This window comes from Equus quagga, chromosome 4, assembly GCF_021613505.1.
Source record: "Equus quagga isolate Etosha38 chromosome 4, UCLA_HA_Equagga_1.0, whole genome shotgun sequence".
In the NCBI taxonomy this organism is placed as follows: domain Eukaryota; kingdom Metazoa; phylum Chordata; class Mammalia; order Perissodactyla; family Equidae; genus Equus; species Equus quagga.
In genome coordinates this window covers 47,046,009-47,064,886 of record NC_060270.1, presented here as the reverse complement: position 1 = coordinate 47,064,886, position 18,878 = coordinate 47,046,009, and the positions used below count along the sequence as shown (strand labels likewise).

At 40.2% G+C, this 18,878-nt stretch overlaps 1 protein-coding gene across 1 annotated transcript in view; it reads right to left on the bottom strand.

Annotated features, from left to right (window-relative positions):
• Positions 1 to 18,878, bottom strand: part of SPATA16 (spermatogenesis associated 16) — a 198,464-nt gene that overhangs the window by 22,410 nt on the left and 157,176 nt on the right. Inside the window, exons 8-9 of the mRNA XM_046657802.1 lie at positions 13,101 to 13,265; positions 10,444 to 10,527 (exon numbers count right to left, since the gene is read on the bottom strand). Coding sequence (XP_046513758.1) covers positions 10,444 to 10,527; positions 13,101 to 13,265 — 249 coding nt within the window. The remainder of the gene's footprint in view (positions 1 to 10,443; positions 10,528 to 13,100; positions 13,266 to 18,878) is intronic.

The window sequence follows — 18,878 nt, the reverse complement described above, 5'->3', positions numbered from 1 at the left end:
GCACGTAAAGGTGTTTTCGTTTTTGCCCTTCTCCAAGAGATGAAAGGTATAATGAGTACACCATAAATGATTGAATGAGCTGCAAGTCACTTGCTCTGAACTCTGTATTAATCCCACTTTCAATACAGAATGGAAGATGTCCTATGGTTCATTTAGCTACCAAGTGGTGTAAGCTGTTATTCTGTTATTCTCCAGAATTATAAAGGATTGCAAAACTTAATGTATAAAGTACTTGCAATAAAATGCTGGGCTGCCAAGCAAAGACGACACTCTTGGTAATTTAAAGAGAGTAACTTTTAGAATGAACTGCAACTCTCTCTTCAGTTCAAACTACAATCGAGATATATGCTCCCCTCCCTCATCTCAGAATATTTCACTGAACTTCTGAAAGAGGCATTTTGAAAAGCTTCTATAAAGATAAAAATTCTAGTAGGGTTGGAGTAATATGAGCATTTTCAACTTCTGTTTTAGTCCCCTCTCTACTTTAGCTCACTGGTGGAACAGGCAGGGAGAGAGCCAGGAAGTGAAGCAGTAAATGTGCTGTCCTGTCCCAGGCTTGAGGGCTCTGTGCTGTGAGGGTAAAGCTTGGAGGGGTTATGGTAACATGTGCTTCTGAAATTATGTTTTCATTGAGAGCCTGCTTGGTGCATTATAGAATGCTAATTCAGATACCTCCCCCGAGAATGATGTGCAGAGCAACAGTAAATACACTACAAGGATGACTAGATTGCCAAGCTGTTTTCTTGAACTTCTAAAAGTGCAGGAAGACGGAAGCTAAGCTATTAAGGCAAACCTAACCATGGTCTGTCTATAAAGGGAGGGATGGTGAAGGAGGAAGTAAGAGCAGCATGATCCAGGGGATAGTGTGTGCCAGGTTCTGATTTGGTCAGGCAGTTGCCACACAGCAGTCTGGATAAGTCCCCACCTGGGCTAGACAGCTGTGATCTAGAGAAGGATGGAGGATGGCTACTGTAGCCTATGATGCTCCTATCTCACTCAAAACAGACTCAAAGTTTATCTCATTCTGTCTTACAGAATCTGAGCTTCGGCAAGGTTATGTTCTTGGTGCCATTGACTTTTAGTAGCTGCATTTGGTTTAACATAAGTGTTCTAACTAATGATTAGGAACAGAGCCTTTGACCCAAATGAATCTGATCAAAACCAAACCGTCACTACAAATTTGGGCTTGCTTCCTTATTAATTCTTCAAAGCTCTTTTTCCTCATCTTTCAAAGGAGAGATAATGACCTCTTTTTCTTAGAGTTGCGATCGTGAAATGTGATAACTTGTTCAAGTGCTTGGCACATATTAAAGATCAATAGTAATTATGATAATATTTGTTATCACATTAATTATCTGAAATAAGTTTTTCTATAGCTAGTTTTGGTTGTGATAGTTATTCAAAAACAGGCTTCAAACAGACTAACACAGTCTCATAATTTGTGGGGTAACACAGTATTTTATTAGGCATGTGAGCACAATGGCAGTTAGCTTCATCTGCTCCTTGATAAACTTCTGGTTTAACATGACAAAGCTTCTGGATACATGCTCCCTAGATGAGGACCATGCTGGCATTCGACTCCTGCACAGAAATGCTTCTGCTGCAGAAATTTCCTGCCAAATCATCAGTTTTAGAATACTTTCAGCCAACAAAGTATCTAAGAGGTATTCCCAATATTGGAGGAAAAACAAAGAACAGGTGAGAGGTGAATGATTAGCAATACAGCTGTTGAAAATGTTTAGCAAATTAACCACAAAGTTTTTCCTTTAAGTCAGAGAAGAAAAATGTTTTTTTGGCTTAAATGATAATTGAAATTTGCCCTCTAGTCTTGGAGCATTGTACTGTGGTGGGAGAGGATGGCCAGACCAAGGCTCTTGGCTTTCTCTACTTCCCAGGCTAGACTTGGCTTTGCAGTGTTTAACTTCTGAGGAGGAGGACCTCCCCCAGGTCCGATTGCCCCAGGACCCAGCCTCTGACCACAGTCAGGAGGTTTCCTAGGACTATTGGTGGATGCTCCTTCACTACAGCTGCCGCCTGGACACCTACTGGTGTGGACTCATTTATCCCAGGAACCATGATGACTTATCCCAGGCATCTGGCCTCTTCAGCGCCCTGAGCCTTGCTTTGCTCCTCCTTGTCCACAGAGCCTCTTCCCCTCCTCCCCCAAGCATGGTCAGCAACAACAGCACTTAGGTTTCTCTACACGATCTGCATTATGCCATGAACAGAACTGCTTGGCAGTGCTTGGAGCACACACTGTAAAGGAATTTGGGGATATGCTAATGAGGAAGCCCATAACCAGAAGCTGAGAAGATTCATAATCAAATTGCAATAAATCTGTGGAGACTCCTTAAAGAACAAGACACACAGGAAAAGCCTGATTGCTGGAAAAACTGCTTCGCAAATGAGTGGTACGGTGGCTGAATCTTTGAAAAGACAGCAGCCCTTTCAGAGAGACACAACTGTGCCCCCTCACCCTGTATTAGGCAGCCCAAATGCCCAGCCAATGAATCACAGTGCCACATGTGCCATCTCTCTCAGAAGAGTTTCTGGATTCAAGGATTCAGTCTTGAATGCTGATGTGGAAAGTAAATAAAATGTTCCAATTTGCTCTGGCCCTCTCGCTCCTCAACCAACTGCCCTGGCCCATCTCCAAAATCTGCATTCTCCCCTGCTTGTCTGCCTCCATCGAAAGCCTTGAACATGACAGAGATGCTAAGTGACATACAATTCTATCCCATTTTCACCTTAGAAGATCAAATTAGTATATCAATGAATGTCATTTCTGTATGATGATTGAGCATGATTTTTAAGTGAAGATTTTGAGATAAAAAGGAGCATAAAAAGCTAAATAATTTTGAATAAGTTCATATGGGTGGTTTAAAGATATCCACCTATACTCCATCACCTGGATTCGTTGAGGATTATGATGTATTATGTTATAATATTTGATGAAATTTTAAAGTAGCATTTCTTCTCATGAAAATTCACAGGGCCACGATTATATGCTAGAGCATTTCTCTCATTACTTTTAAAATAACAAAGCTTCTTTTCTCCTCATTTAGTCTCAAATCAGTGATCCAGAGGCATATCAGAATAAGACAATACTTTATGTTATACCAGGTTAAACTCTGATAGCCTCAGTGTGAAATTTAGGCTCTGTAAATGAATAGCAAATAACTTTTTCTTCTAAGTTGCAGTCAGAGTGTTGCTTAACTGTTTCTCTTAACTGACTCTCTGGTGAGAAGAAATAGAATGTTCCAACTTAACAGTTGGCACATTTTTTTTAAAGACTCCTTTTTCTATTTGTTTTCAGGCCTAGCTCATAAAGCTTCAGTGGGACTTAGGATTCAATGCTAAGTAACACAAAATCATAGACTATGCAGGTGGTAAGGGTTTGGATGCATTATGTTTCTCAGAAGGTTGTGACTTGCCCAAGATCCCATGAGTGGGAGCTAAATTAACAATCAAGTATTTGCAGATTTCGGCTCCATATTCTTTCTGGTTATAGATGGAGTGCTAAGGAACAGAGGAGGAGGATCCTATTCAGGTGGATTACAAAGGTAGACTAAAAATTCCTTCCTGGGGCCAGCCCTGTGGCCGTTTAGTTAAGTTTGTGTGCTCCACTTCAGCAGCCCAGGGTTTCGCCAGTTTGGATCCTGGGCGCGGACATGGCACTGCTCGTTAAGCCATGCTGAGGTGGTGTCCCACGTAGCACAACCAGAGGCACTCACAGCTAGAATACACAACTATGTACCAGGGGTGCTTTGGGAAGAAGAAGAAGGAAAAAAATAAAAGATTGGCAACAGATGTTAGCGCAGGTGCCAATCTTTTTTTTTTTAAAAAAATCCTTCCTTAGTGGCTTTTTTGGCTTAGATTGAAAGAACTTCATTTCGAGAATTGGACATACAAGCTGGGCTAGTTTATGGCCAAATTCCACTTTGGTTGGAAGTCACTGTTATTCCCAGTTTGGCCTCACACCAGTGCTCAACTATATGTAAAACAACGCTAGCCAGTCAGGTTTTTTCAGGCAACACAAAGTTTGGGCTTCTAGCAAGAAAGAATTTAGAGGAGTGGGTGAAATGGGTGAGGGAGTCAGAAAGACTTCCAGTTATAACATAAGTCCTGGGGATAAAATGTACAGCACGCTGACTATTGTTAACAATAATGTATCGCATCTTGGAAAGTTGTTAAGAGAGTAGATCTTAAAAGTTCTCATCACAAGAAAACAAAATCTTGTAACTGTGTATGGTGATGGATGTTAACGAGACTTACTGTGGCGATCATTTTGCAATATATACAAACACTGAGTCAGTATGTTGTACACCTGAAACAAATATATTATCTGTCAATTGTACCTCAATCACAGTAATAAAAAAGCCCTGTGCGTCTTCACACAGAGGGAAATGTCATTCCCTCCCAGTGCATGTGGGCATGGCTCCAGCAAAGGAGTAAAAACTGCCAGGAGGGGCTGGGCCAGCAGGCTGTCACAGGTGGTAAATGGGAAGGGGAAGCAGGTATGCACTACCTTGTCTAATAATTATATATGTACATATACACATATATAAAATAAAAAGAGAGTTTAGCCTCTAGGGCAAGATCAAGTTCTGGCTCCAGAACTTACTGGCTGTGTGACTTTAAGCAAATTGCTAAACTTCTCTATTTAATAAATCACACCTTTTACTTCATGTGAGGATTAGTGAATTGGTGGATGTAAAGTAGATAAGAGAGAGTAGGCACCTATTAAGAGCTCAGTAGATACTACCTCAAATTTTTTATTTTGATGGTCTGGATTCAACAGATCCATTCATTCAGAGCTTGGAAGGGACTTACATCTTCCGGTTCAATATCTTTATTTTACAGGTGAGAAACGTGAGGCCCAGAGAAAGGCAGTGGCTTCTGAGCTAATTTGGGACAGACCCAAGCCTCTGAATGGCTAGGTCAGGGTGCTTTTTACTGTATTATCCTGCCTCTAAATAAGCCTTTGTTCTTCTTCTGGATGGATGACCGACTCTGACAGCTTCTCACATCCACTGCCACCACCAGGGTTCAAGGTTCAAGCTGCCATAACTAACCTCCTGTATCATAGCAATAACCTAACTAGTCTCCCTGCCCTCTTTAATCTATTCTCAACTCAGGAGCCTAGAGGGTTCTTGTTGGTTTGTCTGACAAAGCATTACACCCTCTCCTCTTGCAGTCATCTCCTATGACTCTTGTTTGTCCTGCTCCATCCGCCCTGCCCTCCTTGCAGTTCCTTGCACATGCTGGGCACACTCCAATCTCAGTTTTGCATATGCTGTTTCCTTCACTTGGAGTGCTTTTCCACAGATAGTTGCATGGTTGGTTCCCTCATTTCTTCCAAATTTTTGTTCAAGTGTCACCTCAGTGAATCCTGGTCTGACTCTTCTCCACAGTTGCAATCATCTGGCACTTTCCATTTCCCTTTCCCGCTTCTTCCCGCTACGGCCTTTATTACCTATCACATATTCCATATTTCTTTAGGTGGGTTACTGCCTCCTTCTCTCTAGTAGAACGCAAACATCATGAAGGCATCGCTTTTTCATGGCTGGATCTCCAATGCCTGGAACAGTATCCGGCGAAGAGGACGTGGCGTGAATGCTTGAGGAGTGCGTGAATGAGCAGTGTGTCAGCAGGACCGGTGTGATGTTCAAAAGGCTGTTTTCTCAAGTATTTTTGCGACAGACTAAAACTAAGCAAAGTGTGATGCTCTTCTTTAAAGAGTCCTGTTGTGGCATGGGACTTTCCAACACAAGAAAATTTACCGTTTTTTTGGACATAATCTGCTTATTTTTGTGTGTGCACAGCTAAGCCAACATACATATATCTTTCTTGAGTTAATTACCGGAAAGGAAACGCTCTGTAAAGCCAAACCAAAACAAGGACCACTTGCCTAAAACTCTATAAAGAATATATTTTAGTTCTAGTGAATGAGGAAAAAACCTAATTGTCTCATTCTTTCTCTTTCTGGGTTCTTAGAGAAATCTCAAAGACAACAAAACGTAAATAGGAGGTCAGCACTCATAAATCAGATTTCATCTTGATAGGCTCTTTATAGACCTATAACAAAGTGGAGCCCTGCAAACTGTGCTGGTAATAGGGCTTCTGACGGACCCCTTCACTACGTGGAATAGAAGGTGCTGCTAGAATTCTGGGGCTTCAGATGAAAATTTCAAGTGTTTTCATCAGGTCCGACAGCTGTTTCTATTATAGAGAACAGAGCTCAGAGGTGGTGATACGGATGTCAACTTCTAGTCGGCTCAGAACACAGTGTAGCTTGTACGATTAGTTTTTTAATTATTTTTTTTTCTGCACATGCAAATTAACTCTGTAGCAGTAAAAGGAAATTACCTACTTGCTACTGGAATTGTCTGGAAGTGATACAATCATCCTTTGTAGAGTCACATTAACCAAATTAAAAGCCCTTGGGAAAAATTTGGCACCCTGTTCCTTCCCATCCACATCTTCCTAAAGGCCTTTCAGGGGCTTCCATTTAGAAAGCTAAGATCATTATCAGGGCTTTTAATTTGGAGAGATTGGCTGCTCACCAGTGAGTCGTTCTAGATGCCCAGTCATTGGTTGGAGTGGCTCTGCAGTGTTCCAATCTCAGTGGCCTTGGAGGCCTCGAAGGCCTTGACTTGACTATCCTCCTGACTCCTGCTTGCTTGCAGGTATATTTGCCAGCCCGGACACAGAAGCACAGGTCTGCTGCTGGAGCTTGTCTCCAAGATGGGCGCTATCATGTCATTTTCTCACTGAATGCACATACCCTGCACCAGGGAGAAGTGGAGTCTATCCCTTTAACCCTGTGAATCTGGGCTGGCTTGTAACTGCTTTGACCAATAGAATATGGTGGAAGTTGCTCTGCTAGTTCTGGGCCTGGTTTTTAAGAAGACTGATGGTTTCCACTTCCTTTCTTTGAAATACTTCCTCTTGGAACCCAGCCTAATTCACAAAGAGAGGACACGTTTAGGCACTTCTGTCAACTGTCTCAGCTGACTGGTGTCAACTGTCAGCCATGTGAATGAGCCATCTTGGAGTCCAGTCCGTTTTAGCCTTCAAATAACCCAGCCCCATGCACAGAAGCCATCTGATTGAACTACATGAGAGGCACTGAGCAAGAACCACCTCGCTGAGTCTGATCAACCCATACAACTGTGAGAGGGAATATCAAATTGTTGTTCCGAACCACTATATTTGGGGTGATTTGTAACACAGCGATGGATGACTGCAATAGGGGCAAAGTGGGAAGCCACAGGCTGAGAGCTCCTGTGAACGTGGGCATCAAAACACTAGCTTAGAGTGATGTGGAATTGGTGGTTGTCTGCAAGATGTGGACAAATATAGACAAATGTCAATCTCTCTTCCATCTTTTTGGCTGGTCCTTGGAATTTCATAATTGGATTGTTGCTCTGTTATCACTTGGACTTGTAAATACAAATATTTACTGTACAAATGTAAATATTTCTGGGAGAGATAATGCTGTAAACCAGGGTACAGCAAACTTTCTGTATAAGGTCAGATAGTAAATATTTTAGGCTTTGTGAGCTATATGGTCTGTGGCAACTACTCAATTTGGTCAAGGTGACATAGACAATATGTAAACGAATGGCATGTCTGTTTACAATAAACTTTATTTACATATTGTTGTAAATAATAACCTATTTTAGCGGTTGGCTGGCTTTGACATGCAGGCTGCAGTTTGCTGACCCCTGTGCTAAACAATTCTTTCTATAGCCAGCAGAGATATTTGACTATATTGCTTGACTCTCATCAGCACTGGACTCGGTTTACCTCTAGTTCCAATTCCTCTTGTCATTCCTTCTTAGTTGCCTTTGTAGAGTTTTCCTCCTAAGTTTGAAATGTGCTCCTCAAGGCTCTCTTCTCTTCTTATTCTAAGCTCTTTCTCTGCCATGTCATCCATTCAAATGATTTCAGTTAATATTCAATTTGCCAATGACTAAGAAATCTTTATCTTCATGCAGTCTTTTATCCAGAATTCCAGACTCTTGTAATTCATATCTTGCCAGCATCCTAAGTTCAATGCACTTTTGTGCCATTTATTAGTCTCTAGTCTGTCAACTCCAAAACCACCATTTTCTACCTTAACTCTGTGATGCTGGGGCTGGAACACTGCAAACCCCATTTCCATTTTGCCAGCTGTGGGTTTCTGTCAATAGTGGGCGATAGAGGGACACTGCAATGACAAAGGAGAAAGGAGGGACTTGCTGCTTCCTATTTACTTGCTGCTGACTTCCTCTCTGCTTGGGGTTCTTGTGAGCATCTCTTCAGCAAAGCTCTTTTACTATAGAAACATACGTTCTTTTCTATAGTAGCAGTTGAATCTAGTTTTTCCAAAAGTTGCAGAATTACCTTCATTACCACTTCTTCTCTGCTTTCACCGCCCCCACCCTGCCCAGCACAGTGGGGTAGTGCCACCTCCTCAGAAGTCTGGGTCTCAGCCCTTCAGGACCCCTCCTCCAGGCTCAGAGACACTAGTACCAGCTGAGCAGCGCCTCCTACTGGGAGGTCTGAGTGTTGGCCCAGCAGGGTCCCTGCTCCAAGTTTCTAAAGTTTTAGTAATTCCAACCTCTTCTCTTTGATTCCTGAGCGCTAAGGGGTGGTTGCTGCTTCCTTTGCTTCCTCTGTGATAAATCATTGTTTGACTTTGCTTTCTCAGTTACCTAACTAACAGTTTCATATCTGGTTAACCATTCTTTATATTAAATTCCCTTTCAAATATCTGGCATGGTCTCAGTCTCTCAACTGGACTCTGAAGGAATTTATATTCTCAGCCAAAATCTGTCCCTATGACAGTGTTTCTTTCCTTAGTAAATGGCACCAGCCCACCTCTCCCTATCCCTTGCCCAATGGCTCAAGCCCAATATCTGGGCAACACTCTTAACTTTTTCTATTCTTTAAATTCCCATATACAATCAGTGAACTCAAGGTCTGCAGATTTGGCTTCCTGAATATTTCTTATATCTGTCTGCTTCTCTCCATCTGTATGACCTCCACTGTAGATCAAGCCAACACCTTACCACTGACTTCCTCACATTTCTGTAGCCTCTCAATCGGTTCCCCCACTACAGCCCTAGAGAGGTCTGAAAATCAGGTTCTGAAACACTCCAAATCCTCCAGGTAATTGATAAGCCCTTCTGTGGTTTGACTTCTTCTGCTTCTCCCCTGCATTTTGAAATAAGTTCCTTGCTCCTTTGTCAGTTTGTGAATATGCTCTACTTCCTTTGCGTTCTTGGTACAAACTGTTCCCTCTGTGTTGAAATCTCCCTTTTCACCTGGATAACTACTAACATTCTTTAAATGTGGTATAAATATCATTTTCTCAGAAATGGCTTTTCTGACCTCCCAGACCAAATTGTGTTCCCCTATTTGTTTCCATAGATCATCGAACATCCAATTTTTTACTGTGATATTCAGTAGATTTATAAGTAACTGTTTGATGACTGTCTTCTTTCTTAGATGGTATGGCCCATATAGGCAGGGCTGGGTCTGTCTTGCCCAGCACAATATCCTTAAACACCTAGTGTTCTTTCAGGCACAGTGGCTATTCAACAAATACTTGCTGACTTCAGTTGATGTCTATGATAAATATGAATTTATCATAGGGCCTCTGGATTGATTACAGAAGACACACATTTCCTCAGATGCACCAGAATCCCTCACAGCTGACTCTTACCTCTTAAAGTAAAGGTTTCTTTGGTTTGCTCCTCTCACATCCCATGACACAAGTTCTCCCTTTGTGGGTTCTTACAGTGATTGGAGGAGACGGAGTGCGGAGTAGATTGACAAGAACTTATTACCTTGAGCTGGACTGGACACCTGACATTACTCCCTGCTATGTTGCCAGAGGGCCCTGTAGTGTCACACAAGTCTTCTGAGCCAAGCGCCTCTCAGTGCTGTTTTATTTAAACTCCAGTAGCCAGTGAGGGGATGTTCTTCTACTTCTAACCACCAGTATGTCACTCCTCCACCCAAAACATCAATGTGCTAGTTTCTTTGTAGTTCTCTGAAATGTAGCCATTATTCCTCAAGCGACAAAATTTGGGGGAAAGAATTGGGGAGTGGACTAAAACACTGATAAAAGGGCTTTAAAAAAAATCTATAATAACCAATAATGAGGAAGCAGATAATAAAAATAGAATACGAAAATGAGTATGATAAGAAGACTCTTGAAAGCATATGACCACAGTCTGTTGGAAAAGAAGCAGTCCTGAGGGAACAGATTAAATAAATGCATATTTGATTTTGGTTACACTTCCGTCGAGAGAGCTGCATTTATTTAAAAAAAGAAAACATACAATAAAACGAACTGAAGAACTCCCTTTATCTTCTAAACAGATTTGACCCAAGATAGACATTTTCTTTGAGAACAATATATCTTTTTCCTTCAGTTGAAAGTTTTACCTTTTGGATTGTATTCCACACACGTTCTTTATCGGTTCTTCTTCCTTCAAGGGTGTCCATAGCATCTGCCATTAGTGACTGCAGCTGTGGCACCAAGATAAAAATTATCAGTGTGGAATTCACACAGAAATAACTTCTCTAAATACACAGATTAAAACCTAATTAAAAAATCATTTGTACGCGGATGATTTTATTACTCATCTTTGCGACAATGAACACTGCCACCTCATCTTTGCTTCAGTCATTACCGAGTATTATTGCAGATATAAAATACTGAAACAATGAAAAGGTACTTCTTGAAAATCTGTAGAAAATGTATAGGTTTTAACGTAGTAAGTGTTGATGTTTTGTAAAAACAGATTTGGGTTGTAAAGAATGAAGGCGGTAGCTAATTCTCTCAGGAAATGGCATGTAGTACATGAATGCCTTTTAGTATTTCCTCCTGAGGCTGATGTATCATAATTCCAGGCATCGTGCAAAAGCGCACTAGAGGACAATACGAAAATTGTACTGCTTTATTGCCTTTTAAAGGAACTAGCTCATTTCAGTTCTTTTACTATTCTTTCCTAAAATTTCAAAATAACCAAGCTTTCTTTTTAGGTTCCATTCAAAGGCAAGTTTTAAAATTCCACCCTTTGCCCCAAACTGCCCTATGCCAATTTAAGACAATCCTGCACACATGACACATATGTGGCTGCAAAGTAAAGAAGCCACATTAAGCCTGTGATATTCAAAGCTAAAAAAGGACGTTCTCTAAAAAAGAACAAATGCCAGCTCAGTTCCGCGTCATCAAACAGTATGAACTCTTAGATGATCTTTCTGTATCTTAGATATTGCAGAGCTTAAGGAAGAAGGCAGAGTTGAGTCACTCAAAACTCTTCTCTTGAGCAGTCACTGTGTATATAGCACCACAAAAAGTATTACGAGGATTTATTTTCTAGGTTAACCCGTGCTTGGAAGTTGGAAACTACAAACTATTACTTAAGGTGATGAAATCTTACAAGAGACCTGATTTTTAAATATTTGACCTGCACGTATACATCCATATACATTGAAACTTTTTTCTAGTAGGCTTATAAATTATGAAAATATCCCGTGAAATCCTATTTTCTAAGGTTTTGGATAGTGGAATATTGCAGTAACCTGGTCGTGAGGGATGTCAATAATGCTAGTTTGGTGCTCTTTGTGTACATTTTGAAATATAAGTATTTCCAGAAAAAAGAAAGCCACAGATGTGTGGTTAAGAAGACGTAAGTGCAGAAAACTCCCCGGTATTTTTCATTTAAATCTCGAATGTGCTTTTCAGGAAGACAGGATCAACATTGTGGCAGCTTCTTAAATTAACATTTTCATTGCTTCTTCTTATCTCAGAGGAGCGTTAAGCATCTAAAATTGGCTATCATATGCACTTTGAAAGCTCCATGTACCACACTCCTGCATGCCTTATGAATGGCAGGATAAGTAAGCAGCCTTTTGGAAGGCATTCTGCTGCACACACCATAAAAGTTGAGAAAGTATTATTGCCAGTTTTGACTTAGTAATTCCTTGATTAATAGACTTTCTTTTTTTCATAGTTTTCATCTTTAGTATGCCTAGTTTTATTATTTGGCTAGTCAGACCATTTTATACACTTACTTTGAATATGAGAATGTATTCATTACACTTTTACAGGTTCAGATGAACATGAATGTTGATAGTTCATTTCTTGATGGGCTATTACAACTTTAAAAGTTCAAAGAGGGAGGGTTCCTTTGGTTATCTGAAAATTACAGGTGCTAGGTCTGGGCTGCTCTCATCCTTGCTTTGTGAATTCAATTCAGGTCTATAACTAGTTTCTCCTACTTTCAATGAAAGCCTCAATGTAAAGAGCCCTGTCCTATAATACACTGGGATCTCCCTATGGAGTAAATTTTACCTTTCCCCAAATGGCCTGCAACTGTTCAGAAATTGTTTTTCAAACAAGGTGTTATCATTTCTAATATTAATTATGATTATAATATACACATCTGTTTGAAGACTGTTTCTGTGAGATAGTCTTTCAACTAGTTTTTGACTGGCTCTGTGTTTTCTGAATTAACTGGTCAATTCAGTTCAAAAACCAGCCATTTGACTAAGCATATTTTCCCCTCAAATAAAACAACTTTTTAATCTAAATGTACAAATGTGTGTGTGTGTTGACACTGCTAACATATATGTGACCTTGTAAGTGAATAAGAAACTCTAAACACTATTTTGTAGGCTTGGTTTTCTAAACAGCAATTAACTCTTTTGACTTGTCACTTTGTCATAGAAGAGAATCATATATTAACGTATCTTGGAGTTTACAAAACAATTTATTAAAATTTCACCTTACTTGAAGCTTTTTGTTTCAAGTAACGTGAAACAATTAAACACAATAAGAATAATCATCCTCTTTCGATGTTTTTACACATGATGAAGTTCTTGCTATAAAAAATGGATGCTAGCGAATGTGAGCAATTAAAAAACAGACGCACACCCCTTTCTACATTTTCTAGTTTCTTCATTAGAAAGCTTCATGAGGGTTGGGGAGTTCGTCCTCAGACTACATTTATTATCACAATGTTTTTCAGACCATATCACTCTTCTGTTGTATCACGGCCTGTGAAAGCCTTAAACAAAGAAAAACACTTACATACCAATTCCGCCTCCTGCTGACTGATGTCCTGTAGGTAGGGTATGGTGGCTAGCTCCGCCATGGCTTGATTGATCACCTGGGACTGCTCCTTTACTCTCTGCAGCTGGCTGAGGAGGCTGGCGTACTGCAACTGCTCCACCACACCTGAGCACGCGCAGAAACTCCCCTAGTCTCCCAGGAAAAGAAATGTTTTAGGAAAAAAACACAGAAAAAGACCTCTCCCTGGGGAATGAAACCAGGGCTTGTTATAAAGTATTTACCTCTTTTGAAGCAATGGTATGTAGTACAAATAAATGTTTCCTTCCACCATTTTAGAGAATTGTCTGTACCCTTCTTTCAAATAGATGAATATGTATAAAAGGGAACACTTTACAGCACTATTGAGAAGGATATGCAGGGGGCCCTGCATAAGGAAGGTGGGCTGAGGAGAAAAGAGGGGACTGGAATTGAACCTGTGCTCCACTCTCCCGGTGCTGATCCACAGAGCTGTGTTAGTTTAAAGGGGTGACTTTATCCACATCACCAAGCCATCATAAGAGCTAACAGTTGTCTGCTGTATACAAGTTGAAGTCCATTTACCCCAATGGCTTACATTAAACCTCCAGTTCTGCTTCATCTTTAGTTCTCATTGGATGGTTTTGGACTCTGGCTCCTCCTTGTGGCATTATAGTGTTTTATTCTATCATTACAGTACTTCATTCTAGGACCATCCCAGCAACTGACATGATCCATTTTGAAATAACTATCGTGCACATTTGTAAGGACCACCAATCCCCATGAATCTATTGGTGTTTTCGGCTTTCTCAAAACGAAGCACACTTATAATAAGGTGGCCCACATATGCGTTTGCTGCCAATCACACAAGGGGAGACATTACCTTCTCTAAAAAAGTTTAATACACATTGTAATGCTTCATAGGAGAGACAAAGTTTATCATAAAATTCTCACATTTATATTGAGGAAAAAGTACTTTTGACATAGGTGGAATCTAAGAGTTAAAAGAAAAGCCTTGGCTTTCTGCTACATTTGGAGTGTGATGAGAAATGGGAAGTCGCAGGAGGATTTAGTTTGGCACTTGTATTCCACATGCTGGTGCTCAGAAGTGGAAGCCTGGATGACCTGCATCCCTTTATGACAGGGTTCCTCCTGGACCACTGGCACCACAATCGCTAGGCTTGTTTGTTAAATAGGCAGAGTACTGGGCCTTACTCAGTGAATCACAATCTCTTGATATGTGGCCCTAGAAATATGGATTTTAGCTAGGTGTGCCTGAAAATATGCAAATATTTCAAACAGAAATTGGAGAACAAACCACTACCTTAAAGCTTAGTATCTGAGCAAGGACTATTTTAGTTTGTGCATACTTGTAAAACAGATTCCCAGCCCCCCAGAAATTAGACAAGGCAGACATTTTTTTTTGTCTTAAAATAGAATTTCTTCCAAAGAGAGAAATTATTAGAAACTAGCATTACTAAAGAGCATGTGAATTTCAACTTGAATTTTGAAAGCTGTTCTTTCTGAAATGTTACTCATATTTTGATTGACACCGACCTCTAGAAGTTGGCACATTTCTAGAATCGTGGTAATAAAGGAAGGTTGAGCACCGCTGCATTGTATTTGCTTTATTTCTCTCTAATACCTATCTATGCCATTTGACTAATGTCCCTCTGCCCCTGCTAATTTGTTCCTTCTGATTAATCATTTATCTGAAAATCTATAAACCTATAGGAGCGATGCTTGCAAATTGTGAATTTGGGATCCCTTCTCTGAACTGATGAAATAGCCAGCCTGCCCATTTAGTGTTAAGATGTGGCTAAACAATGGGGTTCTGTCAAATAGAGGAAAGCAGGTTGCGGGAGAAACAGTTTTCTTTCTGAAGAAAAATTGCTTTCTTTGTCCTTCTTTAAAATAAACAATGGGGCTAGTTGTAGGAAAGTGGTGTAGTGACTCGACTCCGAGGAGCAGAAACAACGGCAGCCTGCTCAGGAACATAATCAGTGTAATTTTCCAAAACATCAGGAAAATAGAAATAGTGGAAAGCAATGGTGCTTTGTTAGCTTGATTGTCAGATGCATAACAAAACAGGAAATGCTCCATCCAAATAAGACGTTAGGGAAAGAAGAGAGTTGACTGCTAATAGTCACCCAGCCTCCCACTGCCCTAAGCCAAATGCACTTTTGGTTATTAGGAAGCTATAGATTAATATTTTACCCATACAAGATAGGGGTTTTTGAGAGACGAGGTGAAAAAGAAATAGAAATCAATAGGTAACGCCAGCAGGAAGGTTTTAATGCTGTTGCTTTAAGAAAATAAAGGAAATAATGAAAAATGAAGGAATTAGCTTCAACATGCAATGCCAGCAAGTGCCAAATCTAAAGGGAAGTAGCCCTCCCAAGGAGTCTTCAGGAGTGATCAAAGGCTCTTTAGCTGTGGAAGAGAGTGTAATAAAGTAGCCAAGACTGAAGCTGAAACCTCACACAGGGACAATGAAAGCTGGGTAAACAGTAAATTCAAATGCAGGCTTCAGTCAGAGAAGTTCCTAGATCCAAAAGTGGGTATGGATAAATATTTGGCAAATAAGTGGCACTATATAATGCTGCTGAAAAGCAGAGCCCAAATATTTGGAATATATTTCCATTTGACATAACATGTGGAAACATTAATTGCAAAAAAAAGGGGTAACGAACACATATTATTGTTCATTTCAAATGCGCATATGTAAACATTTTTTTATGCTTCACTTGGAGGAAATTAAAAGTAAAATTAACGAGATATTAAAAACATGGTTAGTTAGGTCATCTTTTGGCAAGTCAGCCTGTGAAAGAGGCTTCATGCATGCAAGAGATTTTATTATTTTAACTTTTTAACATTTAGCCCAGGAAGCACAGTACACAAGGTTTGAAACTGACAGCAGCCAATAAAGTTAATGAAGGGAAAAGCATAGGGGCATCCGGCAGCATGTGAAATAATTAGGACAAAGATCCAGAGAAGGAAAAATACCATTAGGGCAGAGCTACTGGTTGAATGGGGTTGATGTTCAGTGGGATTAAAAGCCACAAGATAGGAAGATGGTAGAATATTTTAGATTATAACTCTTAAAATGCCAGAGTCATTCTTGTTTGGCCATGTGTCGTATGCCTAGCAAAGGAATCTATAAAGATAAGAAACTGGTGTCAGAGTTTATAGAGAATCATTGCCTGAGAGATAGAAACCTCTCTCACACCAGAACGTCCTTTGTCTCCTTCACAACTATGTCTACCACCTCATGGCAAGAGGTGAACATTCATGTTCCCAGGGAAGCTCTACTCTGGGCAGTAGATCTATTCCATGGCTGGAGATGATGCCTCTAATTCTGTCTTTGTGACACAAAGCTACCTAACATTTGTGACATTGAGCACATCAGTGATCTAAGGAAAAAAGTTTGAAATCCACAGGACATTTGCACAATCTTCACTTTAGAAGAATAAGTAATTTCAAAGAACACAGTTTGTATAATGGAGAAGAAAAGTCTATGAAACAGTAGTTTTGTCAAAGCAAACTAACTAAAACCGATTCAAATAATTAAAACTTCTAAAATTCATAATACTTTACAAAGTGCTTCAACATGGATCACCTTCTTTTGGTCTCACAACAACTCTGTGAGGTGTGCCTGGCAGATATCAGCCTATCTTATAAATAGGAAAGAAAGAGCTCAGGGGTTAAATGACTTGCCCGAGGGTTCCACAGCCAGAGCACAGCCTTGGACAGAAGTTTTCATCTACAGATGTCACAAACTAGGATAACAGCTAATAAGGACAAGGCAGTGTCTAAACATTTGAGTGGATAGCATTTCATACCTGACAAGAAAAAATGCACCTCAGGGGATCTTAAAAACACTGTTGAGGGCTGCTTCGGTCACAGTTAATGGTACCACGTAGGAATGATTTCTACTTACTGACTCATTACTTGCTTCATTAAGCTAGGTTACCTTTGCAGCCAATTTTATTTAGTTCTGCTTTATGAAGCTGTGTTTGGGCATATTATAAGAAACCTAGAGGCCAATATTTGCATATACCTGTGGTCCCTTCAGGCTTGCTCACTTCAATTCCATTAAAACTCTGAGATAATCTTCCAAAAACTGTTATTTCTCATAGAATCAAACATAGGAAAGTTGATGAAATTCCTTGCAGTTAGCAAAGGGGTACTGACTCATTCTGAAGAGGATTGAGTTGTCGACTATATGCTAAGAATCTTGTTTCCTATGTTTTTCAAGTCTCTTTTATACACACATAAAGATACATGCACAAATGTCCACGTGGCTAGAATGCCCTTTGAAAGGTGAGAAGGAAACAAGTTAAGAACATTTGAAAAGTGTCCAATACCTAGAGAGGCCCAACCTTCATTCACAACACACTGTGAGACTGAGCTGGCAAGAGATGTTGTAGTCGGTTTCCTGACAAGTAACTAGGTATGGCAGGTATTGCCCCAAGGAGCCAGGTCACAGCCAGGTCACCTGCACAACATCCAGCACACTGGCTCTGCTAGGCTAACCGTGTGCAGTTGAGACGAAATAATGCTACATAGTGACGGTTCTTGTTAGCGACTTTTCCACTGCTTTCAAGGTGACAATGATGATATGTGTGGGCCTCTAATTAGGATGGGAAAAATGGTGAGGGTGTGTGTGTGTGTGTGTGTGTGTGTGTGTGTGTGTGTCTGGAAGAGATTGCAATAGAAGTTGAATTGGAGAACAGGACCCAAAATTTGTAGTAGAGCCAATGAGATTGCTATAAACTGAATGTTTGTGTCTACCCAAAATTTCTGTATCAAAGCCCTAACCCCTAAGGTGATGAAATTTGGAGTTGGGGCCTTTGAGAGGTAATTAGGGTTAGATGAGGTCATTCATGAGGGTGGGGCCCTTATGATGGGATTAGTGCCCTTATAAGAAGAGACACCAGAGAGCTTGCTGTCTGCCATGTGAAGACGCAGAAAAAGGGTGGCTGGCTGACTGGAAGCCAGGAAGAGGACCTTCATCAGAACCTGACCATGCTGGCACCCTGATCTTAAAATAAATTTCTGTTGTTTAAACCATCCAGTCTATGGTATTTTCTTATGACAGTCTGAGATGACTAAGCCAGAGATGGATTTCTTATTAATAAAAATATGGGAGGGAGAATTGAATAGAACACAGTTGTGGGGAGGGAGAAACTAAGTAGTCGGAATATCAGTAAAAATGTGCTTTTGTATTTGTAATGCATAGAATTACAGATCATGCAAATAGATTAGAGGTTTTATAGCTTTTCTAAAATGCCGAATAATGTTATTGAGCAGATAAACTGCTGAGCAGATGTTAAGTCGCTCTCTGTGATGACCCCCTTGGTTCTCCTTGTAAGGTAAGAACATCAAATCAATGATGTAATACAAAAGCCACAAAAAGAAAATTTTTTAAAATTTCCAGCTTACAGAGCTTTTGAAAAATATTAAAAGAGGGGAATCTGCAGCCTTTTAGCCTGTTTATGAGAAGTTCCCTTTATGTACTTTTGGTACAACGGCTTAAATTTTGTGAAATAGCACAGCATAATTCAGGTCTTATTTTGGGCTTTTTAAGATTGAAAAGTAGAAAGGACATATTTTCCCTGGATTAGAGAAAGGGATCAGATAATTTACCTTAAGGGTTTACAAAGATCAATTGCCAACGTTTAGAGTAGCTTCTAATTTACCAGTGTGGTACGGAGGCACTAGCTTGAAAAGCTCTGAGTCCTTGTGTGGGTAATGAGATGGTTATTTGCAATAGCCCAATATA